The sequence below is a fragment of the Dermacentor albipictus genome, chromosome 1 (assembly GCF_038994185.2).
Source record: "Dermacentor albipictus isolate Rhodes 1998 colony chromosome 1, USDA_Dalb.pri_finalv2, whole genome shotgun sequence".
Taxonomy (NCBI): Eukaryota; Metazoa; Arthropoda; class Arachnida; order Ixodida; family Ixodidae; genus Dermacentor; species Dermacentor albipictus.
Genome location: NC_091821.1, coordinates 298,545,694 through 298,565,714, shown reverse-complemented (window position 1 = coordinate 298,565,714; position 20,021 = coordinate 298,545,694). Strand labels below are relative to the sequence as shown.

Sequence of the window (20,021 nt, the reverse complement as noted above, 5' to 3'; positions counted from 1 at the left end):
ATATAATTTACATTGCTGATAAGAAAACTTATTTTGAGTGAAATCAAACAATTGCATTCTTTCTTGCCAGCCTGGCTACCCAATATGTTGCCACCTTACTACTTAACATACCTAATTTAACATTTCAACAATGTACAAACATTACCAAAGCGCACAAAATTAAGCAGTACCTTGACAGGCATGCTCCCTCTCTCACCCATGGCATCAAATAAGGATGTTCGACTTGAGATTATTTGATACTGTCCGCATCATACATGCGTGTTCTATTTTGATTGCTCTACATATAAAAAATAAGCTCTAATCAGGTTATATGAGTTAGTTGGGCATGAGCTGCATGTTGTTTATGTATTTATGAAGTAACAACCTTGCTAGCTCATGCACAGCCATATTTTAGGAAAATGAAAAATGCATAGCATAACATAAACAGCTGGCCAGTGCCTGTATTTATTTGAAAGCAAACCGACATTGAGTTCAGTGACCTCTTGTGGTGTGAAAAGGTTGATGTAGCTAGTAGTTTTGTGTTTGTCTTTCTTACTTAGTTGCTGTTTTAACATGCACATGACAATGAAATGAAGGTGCGTAGGGCAGAAGACAGGGCCACACAAAAAGCGAGGAAACATTCATTGTCATTTTTTTATTGCCATAACAAACCAGCGAATAGTTCCTTAGGTTCAGTTTTGTGAATAATGCACAAGGTGTTCTGCGTAAAACTGAAAGATTGTAGTGCTCTATTACCTATTCACTATTTGGGTAGCCAAATGAACGACACTCCCATTAGCACTGTGAGAGCACAGAAATTTGCAGTCAAGAGGCTGTAGTGGCTCAGCCTCTGTGCCAAATGTAAAATTGTTCCAAAAGAAAACATGCATACTGGTTAATTGGGTATACATTCACATCTACTATTCAAATCCACACATCACAAGTAATCTTTCATTCCTTGGCACATTTCTCACCATTGTACAGACTTTGTTTCAGCGCTCTGTGTGTGCAGTAATATAACTTGGTAAATCAAAGCTGCGGTTATTCAGTACACTGAAAGCAACTTTGCGTGTGGGTTAGATAATATAATGCTCCTACATATGGGTCAGCTTAGTATTATCAGCCGCTTTGTTTACTAGTTCACTGTTACGCCTGAACTATACGGTGCCACTGGACAATGCTGTATCCCTGCAGGCACGCTAGAACAGCTTGGATATGCACAAACAACCCTTTACATAGCACTTGAATTAAGGTGGTGTAGATTTGCTGTCACAATGTGCTTGTCAGCATAACTGCCGAGCATTTAAAAAAGTGTTTGAAATGTAAGGGTGGATGCTCAGGTTTGCAGGTGTGACGTTTTACATTTATAGTGCAAGGACACACCGATGAACAGGAAGGATACCACACAAATCCTCGTGTTGTGACCTCGCAGTCACAATGCAAGTAGTTTTCAGTGGTTTTTAGCTATAAACATGTGAAGCAATCTGTAAATTCAAAAATGTATTAAGTAAACTGACACCATGAAAAGCAACATAACACTAAGGTGTACACATTTTTTTGTCACATCAGCTCTTTGCGGTGCATGTCAAATACGTATACAAGCTATTTGTAGGAAGTAGGAAGCCTATCCAATATAAACAAGGAACTTACATGCATTCCTTTGCAGTGGTAACACATGTGAACTTTATTCAGTACGCTACAAAGAACTGCTATTGCACTATTACTTCAAAATGCAGTGTTAAGGCCCATTTATAAATTGCTTTCTTGTGGTATGGGTGCAGTAAACTGACACGTTTATGAAACAAAAAGAAAATGCTGACTAAACCACCAATGTACCAATATACTTCCTTCCTGTCAGTCACTATTATTTCTTTCTCACAAATAATGAGTGCTCCAAGAAAAAGAATAAATTATGGGGTTTTATGTGCGAAAACCAGGATATGAATATGAGGTACACCATAGTGGGGGACTGAAAATTGGGGCCACATGGGGTTTAACATGCCCCTAAATGTAAGTATGCGGGTGTTTTTGCATTTTGCCCCCATCAAAATGCAGCCGCTGTGGCTGGTAGTCGATCCCGTAGCCTCATGCTTAGCAGCCCAACACCACAGCCACTAAGCAATCACGGCGGGTAACTGCTCCTCAGGTTGTGCAATCTGTGTGGCTCTATCAAAGCATTGATGTAACACATGTGTTTCAGTGGGGTCTAAGTACCGCACAGAAGTTGTGGTGCAGCATTTCCTAATGGCAACATGTGTTGCAGCTGGGATACAAAGAGTTGAGCCTTTGTATCCGATGAGCATATGGTAAGTGGAAACTTTGTTTCCACTTGTAAAAATTTTTGAGTATGTTCTAAATGACATAAGCCAATGTTGTAATGCTATTTTAATTTTTAAAATAGCTGTACACGTTTGTGTACATCAAGTACACCATGAAATAACAGTCATCGGGGTATGCTTGAAAGGCACCTTCAGCATCTGCACTTCAAACCGCAGCCGTGTCGTAGCCATTGTAGGTGAAACAGCAGTAGTCAACGCGAAATTGACCCCCACTTTAGCAGTTTGCATGCAAACACACATTCATGTGGTGGCATTGTTTATTTTGGGTACCTGGCCCAGGCAAGTAATGTGTATAAGAGAACAATTATCAAACATCATTAGCTGAGTTAGGCCCAAAATACTCAGTCGGGCAACTATTATTAGCAGTAGTCGAGGGCACGCTTAAAATGAACCATTAGCAGTCTGCACGTCAAATCACAGTCATGTCGCAGCCATTGTTGTATTTGTTTATCTGACGGCAAGTAACACCAATGTAAGCACAATTATTCACCCTGAATAGCTTTGCTAGCATTGTTTGTGCTAAAAAATTCTTAGTGAAGTTGAATGTGTTTTATTGAGGCAATTATTTAATTCACAAGCCATCGGCATAGCGATCGACGGCCAGGTTCAAACAATGACATTTGTGAAGTAATAAATGGTGAATGTTGCAGAAGCTATCAGTGCACTGCTTTGCTGGGCTCCATTTACATAAAATGTCTTTGCAACGACGAAAGCATCAGACAGGAAATGACACCCCACTGCACAATGTTATTCGTGTTGAAATTTTTTGCCGTCATATGTGATGGGCAGCGAAACCATCCCTTTACTAAGACTGATTGCATGAAAAAAATGCAATAGCATAACAAGGTGTAGTTTCACAATATGGCACCCTTTCATGTGCACTTCTGGCGAGCTGCCACATGCACTGATGCATAAACATGAACAGAGGTAAGAGGCTAAGTTGCTGTGCAACCCCCATTACGCTTTTAAGAAAATCTATCTCTAAACCTTTCTGTTTTCATAGGCGATGAAAATCTGTTTTGAGCAAGTTGGTTAATCACACTGCAGCAACAACACAAGAAGCAAGGACAGAAAACACAGCGAGTAGGCAGATTGAGAAGACGAGGTAGACCAGTGAGAAAGGTTTTAATGAGATGGAAGAGGCCTGCCCTGCCATGTACATGAGTTAGTGCTTTGAACGAGATTGGTTTATGAAAATGTGTAATGACTTTCCTGAAAGAAAACTAGCAAAAGCAAATGCTAATATAATATAAAAGGACAGAAATAATGGTAAGCTCAAGCACGCATGGAAACAGGCACGTATTCACACACAAATGCGAGAACTAAGAAAAACTCCAATGTAAAGAAATCTGGGAAATAGAAAAAAAATTGACAAACGCAAGAAAACATACATTTACAAACAGACGCGGGTCGAGGTATTATAGGAGCGGGTTCACAAGCTGCTGTGCTTACCTTCTCATATGTTTTCTTTTTTAACCGTTCTCTTAATACTGTCTCGGGAAATTTTAATTGCATTCATGACATTAGTGCTCTCAGGCGCGTCCACATTTCACGACAGCGCTGAACGTCTTGACGTATGCAATTATAATGTTGTTCCCTAATTTCCCCCCACCGATAGAAGCATCTTTAACCGTGCAGTAACAACTTTTGAAACAAACGATAGATGTACGAATCAGAAAAGGCCGGTGTGATAGGGCTTCTCTATCGGGCTACTACATAGGAAAACGCAATCGGCAACACTTATGCTCAGCTCACTTCTGAGCACACGAACATCGCGTAGTACGACCACTTCTACACCCAGTAACGCTGCAACACATCGCACATATATATCACGATTTGTAGCTCGCAAACGCACTTCATAACGGCAAGAGCACAGCTCGAACGTCGCGGTCACCACGGCGCATCGCAGCCGGCAAAACGGCTCATACGCAGTATAGCACATGCAGAATGGCAGTGATAACTAGGCGATAAAAACTTATCGCTACTGATCGTATCGTTACTTTTGGTAAGTTGCGAAGGGCTGGCGTTCACCACACTGCGGCAACGATCCGCATACACAGAGCAGAAACCAAACGTGTACGCTGGGTGCGCCAATCGGACGCTACTTATTTCGCCACGCCTTGAACGTGTGTGCTGCTCAGAATGCACGTGTATGTGATGGAGTTCTCGTCTGCGACGCACACGCGAAGCATGGCACAAGAAATCACGAAGTCGACGGCTTGAAATATTTCTTCCGACGCTCTCGTAAACACAACATACACTTCCTGCGCACCGTCTGTTTCTGTTGGCGATCGCACGCACTGATGAGGTCTGGAAGCGTACACCGGCTTGCTTCTTCCGATGACTATCTCCGTGGGTGCCACATATCTCTTGTAAAAATCAAAAAAAGGAGAAAAAAATAGACTGTTCCTGACGCGGCTGTAGCCTAGGCCTTGCGTCCCCGCTTCGCTTCGCTTCGAGCACGCGCCATGTTTGCTGTGACGACAGCCGAACTATCCGCCTCGGACCAGCCAATGAGAGACGAGCAGGCGTGCGGACGGGAAACTTGCGTCCGCTCCTCGCTCACCAGTAGAGAGCCATACGCACGCGGCCGGACGAGGGCGGAACGGACGTGCGGAGCGACCATAATAATAATATTTGGGGTTTTACGTGCCAAAACCACTTTCTGATTATGAGGCACACCGTAGTGGAGGACTCCGGAAATTTTGACCACCTGGGGTTCTTTAACGTGCACCTAAATCTAAGCACACGGGTGTTTTCGCATTTCGCCCCCATCGAAATGCGGCCGCCGTGGCCGGGATTCGATCCCGCGACCTCGTGCTCAGCAGCCCAACACCATAGCCACTGAGCAACCACGGCGGGTGCGGAGCGACCATGTACGGGCCCGTAGAGGAGGACGCGCCAGGGTGAGCGGGGTGGAGGAAAGATCTAAGAATGGCGCTAATTTTGAAAAATTGAGGGGCTTTGGTTCAGCGCTGCCGCAACGCCTCCCCGCCAAGTGCGTCCAGGCATGGCACCACGTGGACCACTTCAGATCGTGCGCGTCGCCGCTGTGAATGCGAAATGCCGTCTGGCACGACCTCATAGTCCAGTGCGCCAATATATATACGCCGAATGACTTTGTAGGATCCGAAATAGCGTCGCAATAGTTTCTCCCTCAGTCCTCGTCGGCGTATCGGGGTCCATACCCAAACACGGTCGCCGGGCTGGTACTCGACGAAGCGTCGTCGGAGGTTGTAGTGCCGGCTGTCGGTACGCTGCTGGTTCTTGATCCGTAGGTGGGCGAGCTGTAGGGCTTCTTCGGCGCGCTGGAGATAGGTGGCGACGTCAAGATTCTCTACGTCAGTGACGTGCGGCAGCATGGCTTCGAGTGTCGTCATCGGGTTCCTGTCGTAAACCAACTTACACGGCGTGATCTGCGTTGTTTCGTGCACCGCCGTGTTGTAAACGAATGTTACGTACGGCAGGACGGCATCCCAGGTCTTGTGTTCGACGTCGACGTACATTGCTATCATGTCGGCGAGGGTGTTGTTCAGGTGCTCCGTGAGACCATTCGTCTGCGGGTGGTAGGCAGTTGTCCTCCTGTGGCTTGTCTGGCTGTATTGCAGAATGGCTTGGGTGAGCACTGCTGTAAAAGCCGTTCCTCTGTCAGTGATGATGACTTCTGGGGCACCGTGTCGCAGGAAGATGTTCTCGACGAAAAATTTCGCCACTTCGGCTGCGCTGCCTTTTGGTAGAGCCTTACTTTCGGCGAAGTGGGTGAGATAGTCCGTCGCCACAAAGATCCACTTATTCCCGGATGTTGACGTCGGAAACGGCCCCAACAAGTCCATCCCAATCTGCTGGAATGGTCGGCGAGGAAGTTCGATCGGCTGTAGCAATCCTGCTGGCTTTGTCGGTGGTGTCTTGCGTCGCTGACAGTCGCGCCATGTCTTGACGTAACGGGCGACGTCGGCGGTCAGACGTGGTCAGTAATACCTTTCCTGTATCCTCAACAGCGTCCGGGAGAATCCGATGTGCCCAGCGGTGGGATCGTCGTGTAGGGCGTTCAATACTTCTGGACGCAGCGCTGACGGCACAAGAAGGTAGCTGGCGCGGACTGGTGAGAAGTTCTTCTTCACGAGCAGGTTGTTTTGCAGCGTGAACGAAGACGACTCGCGCTTAAATGCCCTAGGTACTACGTCGGTGTTCCCTTCCAAATACTCGACCAGGCCTTTTAGCTCCGGGTCTGCTCACTGCTGTTTAGTGAAGTCTTTTGCTCTTATTATTAGTGAAGTGAAGTGAAGTGAAGTTTATTTCCAACACCGAGTCGGAGGTTCTTGGGCGAAAAGATGTCGCAGACATCTTGAGAGTGCCCAAGGACCCATGAAACAGCAGCAGACAGAATGCAAAAATAATCATCTGAAACGCTGTACAAAAACATAGGCATGAAATGTAATACACGCAACTCAACACTTTTAGTGCACAACATAATTGCATATAATGCAGATGTCACAAAATCCTTATAAGCACTTGTGCAAAGGCAAAAAATAATTTTATACATCAAAATGAAATATATACCAAATAGCAAAATGAAGATGTTGTTCGAATGATTCTTACATGTTTAAAAGCATATTTCGCACATGTTTCTTGAATTTATATTCTGGTAGTTCGAATTTGGTACAAGTTAAGAATTTGTTCAGTATTGCTGGTAACTGGTATTGAAGAAGACATTCTCCGTAGCTTGTACGGGAAAAAGGAACTGGTAAGGGTTGATTACGGAGAGAGTATCGGGGGGAGCTATCAACTGAATGCTCATAAAGCTTATTCTTTTTTGTATAAAGTAGTAGTTTATATGTATAAAGATCACTTGCTCTAGTAATATCGTGCTTTATGAATAGCTTATGAGTACGCAGTTCACGAGGGTGCCCATAAAAATTTTCAAATATTCTGAGAACCTTCTTCTGCAACACTTCGAGTCTGTTTAGGTTCTGAACAGTCGTTTTTGCCCATACTAGCGCGCAGTAAGACAAGCGAGAGTAGAAATGGCCGTAATAGACAGCTTTCTTTAGCCATAATGGAACTAGGTTTGATAACCTGTACAGACAGCCTACAGTTTTGCCCAATTCAGAAGCAAGCCTGGACACATGGGTATTCCACGACATGTTTTCCTCGAACCAAACACCAAGAAATTTTTGCTTGCGAACGCACTCTAATGTTGTGCCTTGAAATGAAAATTTCAGATTAATACATGGTTTGTTCGTAGGCCTAAAAATAACGTATTTTGTTTTACGTGCGTTTAATGCAAGTTTGTTTTCATTTAGCCACACTTCCAAATGCCTTAAATAATTTGTTACAGTAACTTGAAGACTTTTCATTGAATCAGCACTAAAAAAGACATTCGTATCATCAGCATACGTACATAACTAGTTTTTCTGTGTAAGGGATATTACATATATCATTAATATAAACTATGAATAGTAAGGGTCCTAAGATCGAACCTTGTGGGACGCCTTGCTTAAGTTCAATTTCTGCTGACGTTAAGCTTCCGACTTTAACATATTGTTTTCTGGCAAGTAAGTAGTTTTTAATAAGTTGAAGAGCAACACCGCGTATTCCGTAGTCGAATAATTTTTGTTCTAGGATATCATGTTTTATACTATCAAAAGCCTTTTTCAGATCAAGAAACAATCCAACTGTATACAGCCTGTTTTCAAAATTGTTTAGTATCTCTTCTTTTACGTTTAATAGGGCTAATTCAGTGGACTTGCCTTTCTGGAATCCGTACTGAGCATTGTTTATTATGTTATACTTACTAAGAAAGTTCCTTAGTCTGCAATTTATGGCAGATTCAAACACCTTCGATAGAACGGGCAAAACAGAGATTGGCCTGTAATTCGAAATGTCATTTAGAGCACCGCCTTTATGCACAGGGCATACACGCGCAAGCTTAAGATCGGAAGGGAAAACTCCAGAAACGAACATACAATTAATGATATGAGCCAGGGGCTCCGAGATGAGATCGGCAACATACTTCAAGGGCGCCGCACTTAATTCATCAGAACCTGTTGCGACATTGCTACGAAGTATATTTATCGAGCTTAATACCTCGAACGGTGTCACTGGGGCTAAACTAATCGTGTTAGGCTGTCTTACTCTGCGGCAGATTCTTTCCCGCGTACTCTGTTCAGAAGGCGGCAAATAATCGCCGGAGTGGGCAAAATATTCATTCAAGGCCATAATAGCCGCATCCTCGCTCATGTCTTGGGAGAAGGCTTTGACGTTGAAGCGCGTTTTGTTTTCCATAAATTGTCCCAGATTATTAACTGCATTCCATAGTTTGCGAGGATCATTATAAATCTTGGCGAATAGGCATTCATAGTATATCTTCTTAGCTTTCCTTATGTCGGCATTTAGTTTATTGCGACACGTTTTGAATTCTTTTAGAGCGGCTAGGTCACGTGTTTGAACAAACTTATGATACATTTTGTTTTTTATTTTGATTCTTTTGTGAAGGCTCGTGTTGATCCATGGCTTTCGGATTTTCTTTTTGTTTAATGTGTGCGATACGATGGGAAAATTGCTATCGTAACATGCTTTGAGATAGCGAAAGAAAACGCTATATGCGCGATCAGAATCCTGTTCTGTGTATACGAAAGACCAGTTCGTAAGCGCTAGTTCCGAGCGAAATTTCTCAAGTGTGAGTTGATTTACGACTCGATACGTTGTTTTATCGGTGTAGTTAGGTTTGTTAGGTGCAGTAGAGAAAAGAGCGAAGACTGGTAAGTGGTCACTGAGATCGAGTGAAAATAGGCCTGAAGCAATCTTATTTGTTGGCGCGTTTGTTATGCAAACGTCCAGCAGTGTGGCACTATGATGAGTGATTCGGCTGGGCAGTCTAATGGTGTTCGAGCAATGATATGTGCTCAGAATAGTTTCAACCTGCACGGTGGCTGCGTCATCGCTTATCATGTTGACATTTATGTCACCCATCAGAAAAAAAGGCACGTGCAATAAGTTTAACTTACATATAAGGCTTTCAAAGGTATCAAGAAATTCAGACTTTCTGCTCGTGGGTGGCCGATACACTGCAGTAACTGCAATATTTGGTAATCGTATTGTAATACATTCGAGGTTAGTGGTCACGAACGTTAGCTCATCAATGACATCATGCGTAAGACAATCTTTCACATACAAGGCTAATCCTCCCCCACGATTTGTAGTCCTAGTAACACCATTGTATGTGTAATAGTCTAGTTGTGAAGGAGTGTCATTCGGAGTCAGCCATGTTTCGGAAAGCAGTATAACATCAAATTTTATAGCTAAGGAATCAAGGAACGTGCTGAGATCAGAAATTTTGTTTTTAATACTGCGCACATTTAGATGAAAAGCACTGAAATGCTTTCCAATATGTTCGGCCGCTTTGTTAAAACTGTCCGCATCATAGTAATGACAACTGTCGAATAGAGCCATTTCGTAGCAGATTGAGTCATTTAAAGGTACCAGTTGGGTACTTAGTGACACATTTTGTCCAAATCACTGCGTTCAGCGATTCGCAGCACCTCCGATGATTCTGTTTTCCTGGCAAGAACTTTGCCATTATTGGTCCATACGTACTTCCATCCAACATCACGCTTCTTAGCTATAGCAGCACCCAGAAGTTGTTTCCCAAGCTGAGTTAGGTTTTCATTAACAAATATAGGATCGGTGGACTGGAAGCCAATTTGGTTAGCAGAAAGACGCGCTCTCTTGGCTTTAGTGAAAATAGCATTTCGCTTTTCTCGGCGAACAAAGCGTACTATGATATTCTTCACCTCGGGGTGCTTAGTTCCTATTCTGTGGCAAATATCAATATCTGTGGAAGTTATGGGTTCCCCAACTGCAGCGCAAATTTTCTGGACTACTTCAGAAGGATCACCTTGATTAGGCACACCCTTGATTTCAAGGTTGTTTGCTCTGGTATACGCCTCCAAGTCTTCAACTTTCATGCGTAATGTCTTTGTTTCCATTGCGAGAATATCGTTAGCTTTCCGTGCTTCTGCGAGTTCTTTTCGCAACGACTTTATCTCTTCCGTGAGCGGCTTAATGTCATCACAGACTGAACTGCAATAGTCCACACTTTTCTTAAATTCCCGAAGTTCCTTCCGTATTTCTCGCTGAAAGACTTCTAGCTCCTTAGTCATCTTTCAACAAAACAGCAATAACGAGACAAAAAAAGGGTCGATGGTGTTTGGCAGCAGTGCTAGCAACAGTATAATTAAAATGAAGGAATGAATCCTCACCTGCGTACAGAGAATGCTCGTTACTGATGTGAATCCTGCGAGCACTGCTGCCAAACTGTGGTCAGAGCAGAAAGGTCCCGGCTTATATACTGTCCGTGGCCTAGAATGCCGTCCTCTGCGCAGGCGCTCCCGTTCCTCAGCACCAAGCCACGTGTCGATTTGGCAGAACTTCGCCGCGGGTTGACACGATCCGTATCGCTTGGGCTGTCCGTTCAGTGCTCCAGTCGATGGTACCCGTTGCAGCGCGCGGCGATAAAGATCCCGGCAATGCGATGAGCTGCGTACAGAGAATGCTCGTTACTGATGTGAATCCTGCGAGCACTGCTGCCAAACTGTGGTCAGAGCAGAAAGATCCCGGCTTATATACTGTCCGTGGCCTAGAATGCCGTCCTCTGCGCAGGCGCTCCCGTTCCTCAGCACCAAGCCACGTGTCGATTTGGCAGAACTTCGCCGCGGGTTGACACGATCCGTATCGCTTGGGCTGTCCGTTCAGTGCTCCAGTCGATGGTACCCGTTGCAGCGCGCGGCGATAAAGATCCCGGCAATGCGATGAGCTGCGTACAGAGAATGCTCGTTACTGATGTGAATCCTGCGAGCACTGCTGCCAAACTTACAAAGAAGGTGTCGTCGTCCTCGTCGCCGCGCGGCGGGGTATCGATGGGGGCGCGTGATAAGCAGTCGGCGTCAGAGTGTTTTCTTCCGGACTTGTATATTATGGCGACGTCATATTCTTGCAGTCTGAAGCTCCACCGCGCCAGCCGCCCTGAAGGGTCCTTTAAGTTAGCTAGCCAACACAACGTGTGATGGTCGCTGACGACTTTGAATGGCCTGCCATAGACGTAAGGGCGGAATTTTGCTGTAGCCCAAATAATGGCGAGGCATTCCTTTTCAGTCATAGAATAATTGCCTTCCGCTTTTGACAGCGACCGGCTAGCATAAGATATCACCCGTTCAAGTCCGTCCTACCTCTGGACTAGGACCGCACCGAGGCCTAGGCTACTGGCGTCAGTGTAGATTTAGGTATCGGCGTTCTTGTCGAAGTGTGCAAGTACCAGCGGCGACTGCATGCGTCGTTTGAGTTCTTGAAATGCATCGGCCTGCGGCGCTTCCCACTTGAACTCGACATCACATTTGGTTAGATGCGCTAGCGGCTCCACGATGCATAAAAAGTCCTTGACAAAGCGCCTGTAATAGGCACACATGCCAAGGAATCTACGCACAGCCTTCTTGTCGATGGGCTGCGGGAACTTTGCGATGGCAGCTGTCTTCTGCGGGTCGGGGCGGACTCCAGATTTGCTGATTACGTGGCCTAGAAACAGCAGTTCGCCGTAAGCGAAGCGGCACTTTTCCGACTTCAGAGTAAGCCCTGATGATCTGATGGCCTCTAGTACTGTCGCAAGCCGCTTAAGGTGATCGTCGATGTTTCTGACGAAAACAACGACGTCATCCAAGTAAACAAGGCAGGTCTTCCACTTTAATCCTTCTAGAACCGTGTCCATCACGCGTTTGAACGTAGCAGGTGCCGAGCACAGTCCAAATGGCATAACCTTGAACTCATAGAGGCCGTCTGGCGTGATGAAGGCGGTCTTTTCGCGATCCCTTTCGTCGACTTCTATTTGCCAGTAGCCAGACTTCAGGTCCATCGATGAGAAGTATTTAGAGTTGCAGAGCCGATCCAATGCGTCGTCTATCCGTGGGAGGGGGTATACGTCATTCTTCGTGATCTTGTTCAGTCGACGATAATCGACGCAGAAACGTAAGGTTCCGTCCTTTTTCTTCACTGCACCCCGCACCTCCACCAGATGTCACGTGGTGGTGACGTTGAAGAACACAGTAGCAATACTGTGAAGGACAAAACTAACTTTTATTGGGCGAACCTGTGCCCACAAGAACAGGCTACACTTATAGCACAACGACAGCGGCAAACACGGTCGGCGATCGTCGAAAATCTGACCAACGGGTCAAGCGCGTCGGCTTTTATACATCAATCGTCGAATATTCCAGACTAATCGCTGAGACCCTCGCGCTTTCCACAAAGTTCGACATTATTCGCGTCGCGCACAGATGCAATCAGATTACACAAGGTTCGGTCACAGACAGTAGATGGAACCATCGATAACATTCCAGAAACTTCGCACACATGCAAGGGCGTCCTGCGCTGTGCGATAACATTTGTTAGGCGGTGAAACGTGTCGTCTGATGAAAAGTACACGTGTCAATATATTGCTTGACATTGGATATAGCTTCCGCTTTAGTTACTTCCGATTCACCATTCAATCCTTCATGCAATACTATATTTCCCGATTTTGTTTGTGTGATAAATTAGGGCGCGCATATGCTGCATTGTTGCTACACGCAATTCGCCGGCATCGTCCGCTAGCAGCACTATGCCATCTTTATGTATAAGCCCAGAACACTTTGTTGTCCTAGTTATTCCCCGTTAGTTACGGGGTAGGAATAATCAAAACTTAGTTTACGATTTTCCAGTCGCCGTTCTACTTTATTAGTATAAACCGCAAACAACATTGCAGTTAGAGGCGTTAAAACAGCGCAAAACGACGGAGGACCAGACAAAGTCAGACACATAGCCAGCGCTTTAGCAGGTAGAGGGCGCCCCTACTTCCGCCCTCGGTAACTTTCTGCTACCTCTGTGCATCTCCCACGCTAGCTGGTGCGAACGTGCATCGGGGAGATATCTAAACGATGAAAGGGATTACAGATCGTAAACCCTTCATCGATCCATTTATGCAGCTTCACATGACACCGAGCCTTGTACTCGTTCAGGACAAGACCCGGTGCCGACTCGGTGCGGAGGGCCGATGAAAACAATGTCAGAGAAAATCACCCTATGCCGCGGGAACATCTTGAAAGTCGGTGAGTCTGAGTGAGCCTGCGTCGGTCCGGAGTGAGTCCGGCTGATCCTGCTTTTGCTGAGTCTGAGCCCTAATGAGCTGCGCTACATCTGATTTCTAGTGCATGAGTTCGAGTGAGCCGAATATTTTGCGAGTCTGTGTACGTTAAGTTTATTAACACGATAGCACTTTGGGCCCCGTGTCGCAAAAAAATCCGTCGTCGTCGTCGAACCTTGTTTTGCGAAAATTAATTCGGAACCACAACCAAGCAGGCTCTGAGCATGGCGCAGAGGCGTTAATGAACTAGCTGAATTCCTCAAAGTAAGATGCACTAGAATAATCGCAAAGTACGAGCTAAACACAAAAAACAGGCATAATAGTGCCAGAGTTCCGTTTGAGTGCACTAGAAAAAAATAATTCTCTTACGCGGAAACTCAATCACAAGCCCCTTTTCCAGCGTATCTACCATTCATGAAGGAGCGCGGCCCGCTCTATTCCTTGCAACACCACGATCGTGCTCGCCTCCGCGCATCCGAAGGAAGCTGCGATTACCGATTACCCGGAAGCGTGACATGCAGTCAGGGATCTTTGAATGCTACCGCGTTCCACTGTTATCAGGCGAAGCTTAAGCGTCATCCAAATTTCTTTCCCAATTGTGGCCAGAACTACTCACATCAAGTTGGTCGATAATGGTGCCCAGCTGGGAGTAAGCGATGAACTCGTTGGCGAAGGTCTTAATACCAATCAGTTCTCCCACCATACCGCTGTCCTTCCATGAAACGCCCATAGCCAGTGCCAGAGGAGTGAACAGCTTCGCCAAAATCCACTGCGCAAACGTGTAAAGAACGAAAAGACAACGGCAATGTCCACCGAGATGCCTTTCAATTCCTCTAAGTGTGCACGAAGGAAACAATTGTCATACGCTAGCTGTGTCTGGTTGCGTTTTATTAATGCGAGAGCATTATATGCCCCATTAAGCGGAAATCCGTCATAGTCGGCGGCGTGACCGAATGACGGCATCCAAAATGGCCGACACCGCAAAAAGAGTCAGTAAAAAACACATCAGAAATGCTCGGCTATATAGCTGTCAAATTTCTCATGGAGGTTCTTGTAAACAAAGTAAACTAATGCCCTTGAAAAGAAAACTCGCTAAATTTCAGTGTGGATAGCAATCAAACTCGGGCTTCCGGGGGGCCAGATGACCACGGTTCCCCGACGTTCCCCCCTTAAGTTTGACTAGCGTGCCTAGTGCGTGCGTCATTGCACGTGTCATGTCGCAGCCTTCTTGCTGACTAGACGTGTGCCACAAAGCTGCTGCCTTTCCATTGTCTCCCTTTGCAGTGGAGGTGGTAGCTAGCGATATTCGCTGTGCTTGCTTGCAACTCACATGCGCGCACGCACCCACCACCGCACGGCAGTAGCAGGCGACGTCTTCCGCGTGTTTTCAACTGTTCAAGGAGACGAAAACAAAAGCGTGATGCTCAAGGTAGAAAAATCGAGATAAAGTGATTTTGGTGCCGCATAGGTTACTTAAACCGTCTTTTAATGAATGAATGAACTTTAAATCTTTTGAAAATGTTATGTTACGTCTCAGTGCGGCGCTGAGCATTCCTTAGCAGTTTCCCACGAGCCAGTACTTTCATCAGCACTCGCCTAGACGATACTGGCGCCCGAAATAGACAGTGACGCACAAACAAATGCGTTCACTTCGAGGGGACAACTGCCGCGAAGATTACTCTACTTGAACTTGACCCGGACAAGCTGAACTAAATTATGAAAGTGGCCAACGGCTAAGGCTACCGTGTGAACAGCGCAGACCTCGTATTCTCAGACTGCTATGCACTTGCGCCATATTCGGGGGCGAGCGTGAAACACAGCACGCGGAACGGTGCAACAACATGGGAGGGATATTGCCACCGATGCGACGAATGTGATTGGGCGAGATGCAGTTATCAGATTCCTGGGGAAGACGACTGTTTCAAAACGCGCAGTCCTCAAGATCTGGGATTGGCGGACATAGAAACGTGGCTCCGGGAGACACGACCTTTGCATGCTCGAGGCTGCGTGAGTGCTGGAGCGGCTACGTTTTGCCGGACGATAAGGACGGGGTGCTATCGGGAAATTAGCTCTGATTGATCGCCACCGGGTGTGCGGTCAATAGAGAGGAAGTTGCAGTCGGCTCTCGGAAAAGCATGGATATCACAGTGCTAAGAAAAGAGGAGCTACTGCTGTTGGCAGCAGAGCTCGGTATGGATATTACCCATAAGTTGAGGAAGCCTGAAATTCGTACGGCGATTGACGAAGTGGATTTTGATGAGGACGAGCGCATGGATGCCTGGAAAAAGAAATGTCGCGAGAGGAAAGAAAGGGAGGAAGAGAAGGAGCGTGAGAAGAAAGAAAGAGCAGAATAGAAGCGGAGCGAGAAGGAACAGAAAAGAAGGCAGGCAGAAATTGAGCTCACGAAAATAAAACTAGAGCAAGCGAGACTTGAAAGCGTTCCGGATCATGTCCAGGAATTCTGGACATTCTCCTTCGGAACTTCACAGCAACGCACAAGTGTAACTCAATGGGAAAATTTTTTTTCGAATTTATATTTCAGAATATAGGGCGAGGGTCAAAAAGTTTCAAATGACTACAACAACAGGGTAGTCCCTTCTAGCAACATATGCATTTTGGCACTTAGTCGGAACATTGGTGGTACGGTAAAGCAGTTAAAGAAAGTCAGACAGGGGCGGTGAAGTCCAACGACAGGAGAAAATCGTTTTGCACCCTCCCGCCAGAGGGCACATTGGCTTGAAAAAGCGCCAAATTTAAACCATAAAGCGATTTATTACAGTTGGCATTGAGAAGGTATTGGTAGAGGGAGTGTTATGCAGCCTGTTGGCACGTGCATGCAAGCTTTTGAGAAGCAGCCGAGATGGTACAGAGTGGTCAGGCATGTGCATGTCTTGAGCGTGCCTGGGTATGGTTCTATGCGCATGTTCGCTCTGTGTATGAGTGTGCGGGCGTGTGCCTCCGTATTTGCGTTTGCATGCGCGCGAGTGCGTGTATGCGTGTGTCAGCGTTCGCGACGTGTGTGAGCGTTCGCAGCGTATGTGAGCGTTCGCAGCGTGTGTGCGTGCGCATGTGCGCGCGCTTACGGTGCATGCGTGGCCGCGTGTGAACGTGTACGCGTGCCAACGGGTTTTCGAATTTCAGCATGCACGATTGCGAAGAAAAGTGTGCGTGTTTGTGTGGATGCCTGTGCGTGCGTATAATGTGTGTGTGCGTGTGCGTGTGCGTGTGTGTGTGTGTGTGTGTGTGTGTGTGTGTGTGTGTGTGTGTGCGCGCGCGTTAGTGCGTATGACGGATGGAGAGAGCAAGTGCGTGTGAGGGAGAGTGCGTTTGTGTGCGGGGGAGACAGAAAGTGTGTTTGTGTGCGAGGGAGAAAGAGCGTGTGTATGCGCCAGGGAGAGAGAGACTGCGTGTGTGTGCGTGCAAGGGGAGAGTGTGTGTGCGTGCTAGTGCCTCCATATATGCATATGCATGCACGCGAGTACGTGTATGCGTGTGGGAGTGTTCGCGATGTGTGTGCATGCCTGGATCTGCGTGTTAGTGCATGTGTGCGTGCGCTTGCGTGCTTGCGGCGCATGCATGGCGGCGTGTGAATGTGCACGTGTGCGACCGTGCGTATTCGTCTTTCAGCATGCATGCCTGCGGACAAAAGTGCGTGTTTGTGCGCGCATGGATATATGTGCGTGCGATGGAGAGAGCGTGCGAGTGCTTGTGAGGAAGAAAATGCGTGCTTGTACGAGGGAGAGAGAGTGCATATGTGTGCGTGCGAGTGTTTGTGTGTTTTCGGGTGTGAGTGAACATTTTCCTGCTTACACTTACTCTTGGAAACAAACGCGGTGTGGAGAGCATTAAAACCCGTGTTTAAATCCTCGAGAAAAGAACGAATGACACTGCATTTGTAGCATTATCTCGTTGTTAAAGCGAAACCGACAAAAAAATGCGCCTGTGACGTCAGTATTGCCGCCCTTGGCTGGCGCGGCCCCGTAAGAAGCAGCCAAGCAGTTCAACTTCGTTATCTTGCTTCCGTTGGCGGCAGCGCAATGCCTTGAGAGCAATGACGCGCTAAATCTGCACTATCATTCAATCGTGCATCGTTTCTGCGACCAAGCACGCTTTCGGCAGCGCATGTTCGTTGCTACATTGACATTTAAACTTTAAACGGCTTGCCTTCGGAAAAAATGGCTGTGGCTTAGGTAAGGTTAAGCCCAGAATGCGAAGCATACTAGCCTTTATTTTAGTTGTTGAACCACTGTTTAGCCTGGTGAACTGCTGTTGCTTGGCTATATTTGGTTCGGCTAGACGAAGAAACAACTCATGCATTACTGCTTCGCCTTCAAGAGTGGAACGCGACAGCGTTCCCGTCGACCCGCCAAGGGGTGTAAGACAATGGGCTACAGGGCAGCGACTACGCGCCCCGCATTGGACGCGGTGAGCGTCGAGCAAAGCAGCGTTCGGCGCGGCGACGAAATGTGCGCCTGAGCAAGAGACGCACGCCTTAGAAACAGCTCGTTTCTAAGGCAACACCGCATTTACTAGAGGCGCTTTTGTACCGCTTTGAAGCATCGTACTCGTGGCTCAGTGGTAGCGTCTCCGTCCCACACTCCGGAAACCCTGGTTCGATTCCCACCCAGCCCGTCTTGCAAGAGTTGAGCCAAAGCCACTTCTCCTCTGTCGTGACGTCACGGTGTCACGTGGTTTCATGGCGACACCGCCGCGCCTGAGGAGCTGGGTTGAGCTCTCGTAATATGCTTCGCATAAAACGATGTGAATAAATATCGACAGTCGCCTGGCCTCAAGGAACATGCTCACGGAGCCGTGCCATTCATCGCAATATCTCGAAAGGCTGGAAGCGGTCAGGTCGATGCTACCCACGATCGTTTTCCGCGTCAGTTAGGCTTTCAGAGAACACTTAATTACAAAATATTTGTTCTTAGCTCTTACAGAAGCATGATTATTAAGCATATATTCGCTCAACTACAATATGTCGAAGACAGGCTCCAGACTGCTAATTTACTTTAGCCACCCAAAACAATTATTTAAATGGTAATTAACATACATTCGTAAATTTCGCACACAACTGCTCAACTTGATCCGTATCCGGAGGTTACTATCTGAACACTCGAATGATAACAATAATGTCAGGGAGATTTACATTGATCTATTCCTTAATATTTGGTGCCGTTAAAGAAGACCGCCTGTATATTGTTGGTGCAGTAGGCACCTAATAAAGCAGGTGCGAATACTCGGACAGGTTTTCTTGACGCAATTCAAGTTGAACTTGGAACAGGTGCACCCAACCGTGCACCTCTGTCTTTACAATGTTTTCTCCTACATTGTACAAGAAACGCCTCCGCGCCATGGTACATCAAAAAAGGTGTGCGGGAGCATTATTTGCGCTGATAGATTTCTGAGCATTGGTGGCATCAGGCTTGGTTTCCTTGCGTCATCAGGAATGAAAGGATCACATAGCTAGGGGCCCAAGCAGGTAGACTCCTTCCGCCACTGGGTCGGCGTAAGATTACAGACAGACGGACGGACGGACGGATGGACAGATATGTTCGAAATGGCTGAATAAAGGCAAATAATGCTATTTACCTTAATAGCAACTCTCTGGGGGAAAGCATTGGATAATGTTTTTCCGTAATTCGTAACAGATGGGGCAGTGCGGACCCGATTAGATCTGGGTTGGGACGTAAAATATCGGAATTTTAAGTTGAGTGCTTTGTCGCGAATAGATTGATTGTTTAAAGTGAATTATAATAAATCCTTCGGTTTTACGAGCAAAAACGACGATATAATTATCAGGCACATCGTAGTCGCAGACTCCCGATTAATTTTGCCTACCTGGGCGTTCTGTCAACTTCCACACAATGCACGGTACGCTACACTTCTTGCATTTCGTTGCCGTGGAAATGCGCTCGCCTCGGCTGGCATTCCAACCCACACCCTCTGACTTAGCGGCGCCACGCCGAAGTCACAGCTTTAGGGTGGCTGGAAATGGGAGGCGTGAAAACCGACCTCTCCAAGCTTGTCGCGATGCGCGGTCACTTCAATGTGGCACTGTTGTCGGAGGCGGTGGGCGAGGAGGCGACTGGAAAACAGTTAATTAGGGTCTGATTTATCTTGCATGAGTAATAGACAAATCGCGCAACAGAAGGTCCCCGGACTGATGTAGGATGACGACATTCTGCCACTAACGGACAACGCATGTGATTTAGACACTTGCGAATATTTGTGGCAAGGCAGCGACAAACCTAGACCTTAAGTTTACACAGAGAAATCGGGACTTATAATCTGTAATGAAAGGACGAATAATTACATGGTGTCAATTCAACAGCAAGTCATACGCATAGTCAAGCACTGTATATACCTATGTGTATATACAGGGTGTCCCACGTAACTTGAGAGAAACATAAAAAATATGCAAATACAACGTAGCTGAACAGACTCAAGATAATGTTGTTTGCCATCGCTTGGAGATACTCAGATTAATTTTTTATTCGGCTTAATTAAATAACTAGCCCTAATTAATTAAT

General features: G+C 46.4%; 1 protein-coding gene across 5 annotated transcripts in view; it reads right to left on the bottom strand.

The window, feature by feature from the left end:
* The window catches only part of LOC135916819 (uncharacterized transporter YutK-like), a 511,079-nt gene that overhangs the window by 45,685 nt on the left and 445,373 nt on the right, over positions 1 to 20,021 (bottom strand). For all 5 annotated transcript variants that reach the window (XM_070531469.1, XM_070531470.1, XM_070531473.1 and 2 more), the window contains one exon: positions 14,105 to 14,257. In XM_070531469.1, coding sequence (XP_070387570.1) covers positions 14,105 to 14,257 — 153 coding nt within the window. The remainder of the gene's footprint in view (positions 1 to 14,104; positions 14,258 to 20,021) is intronic.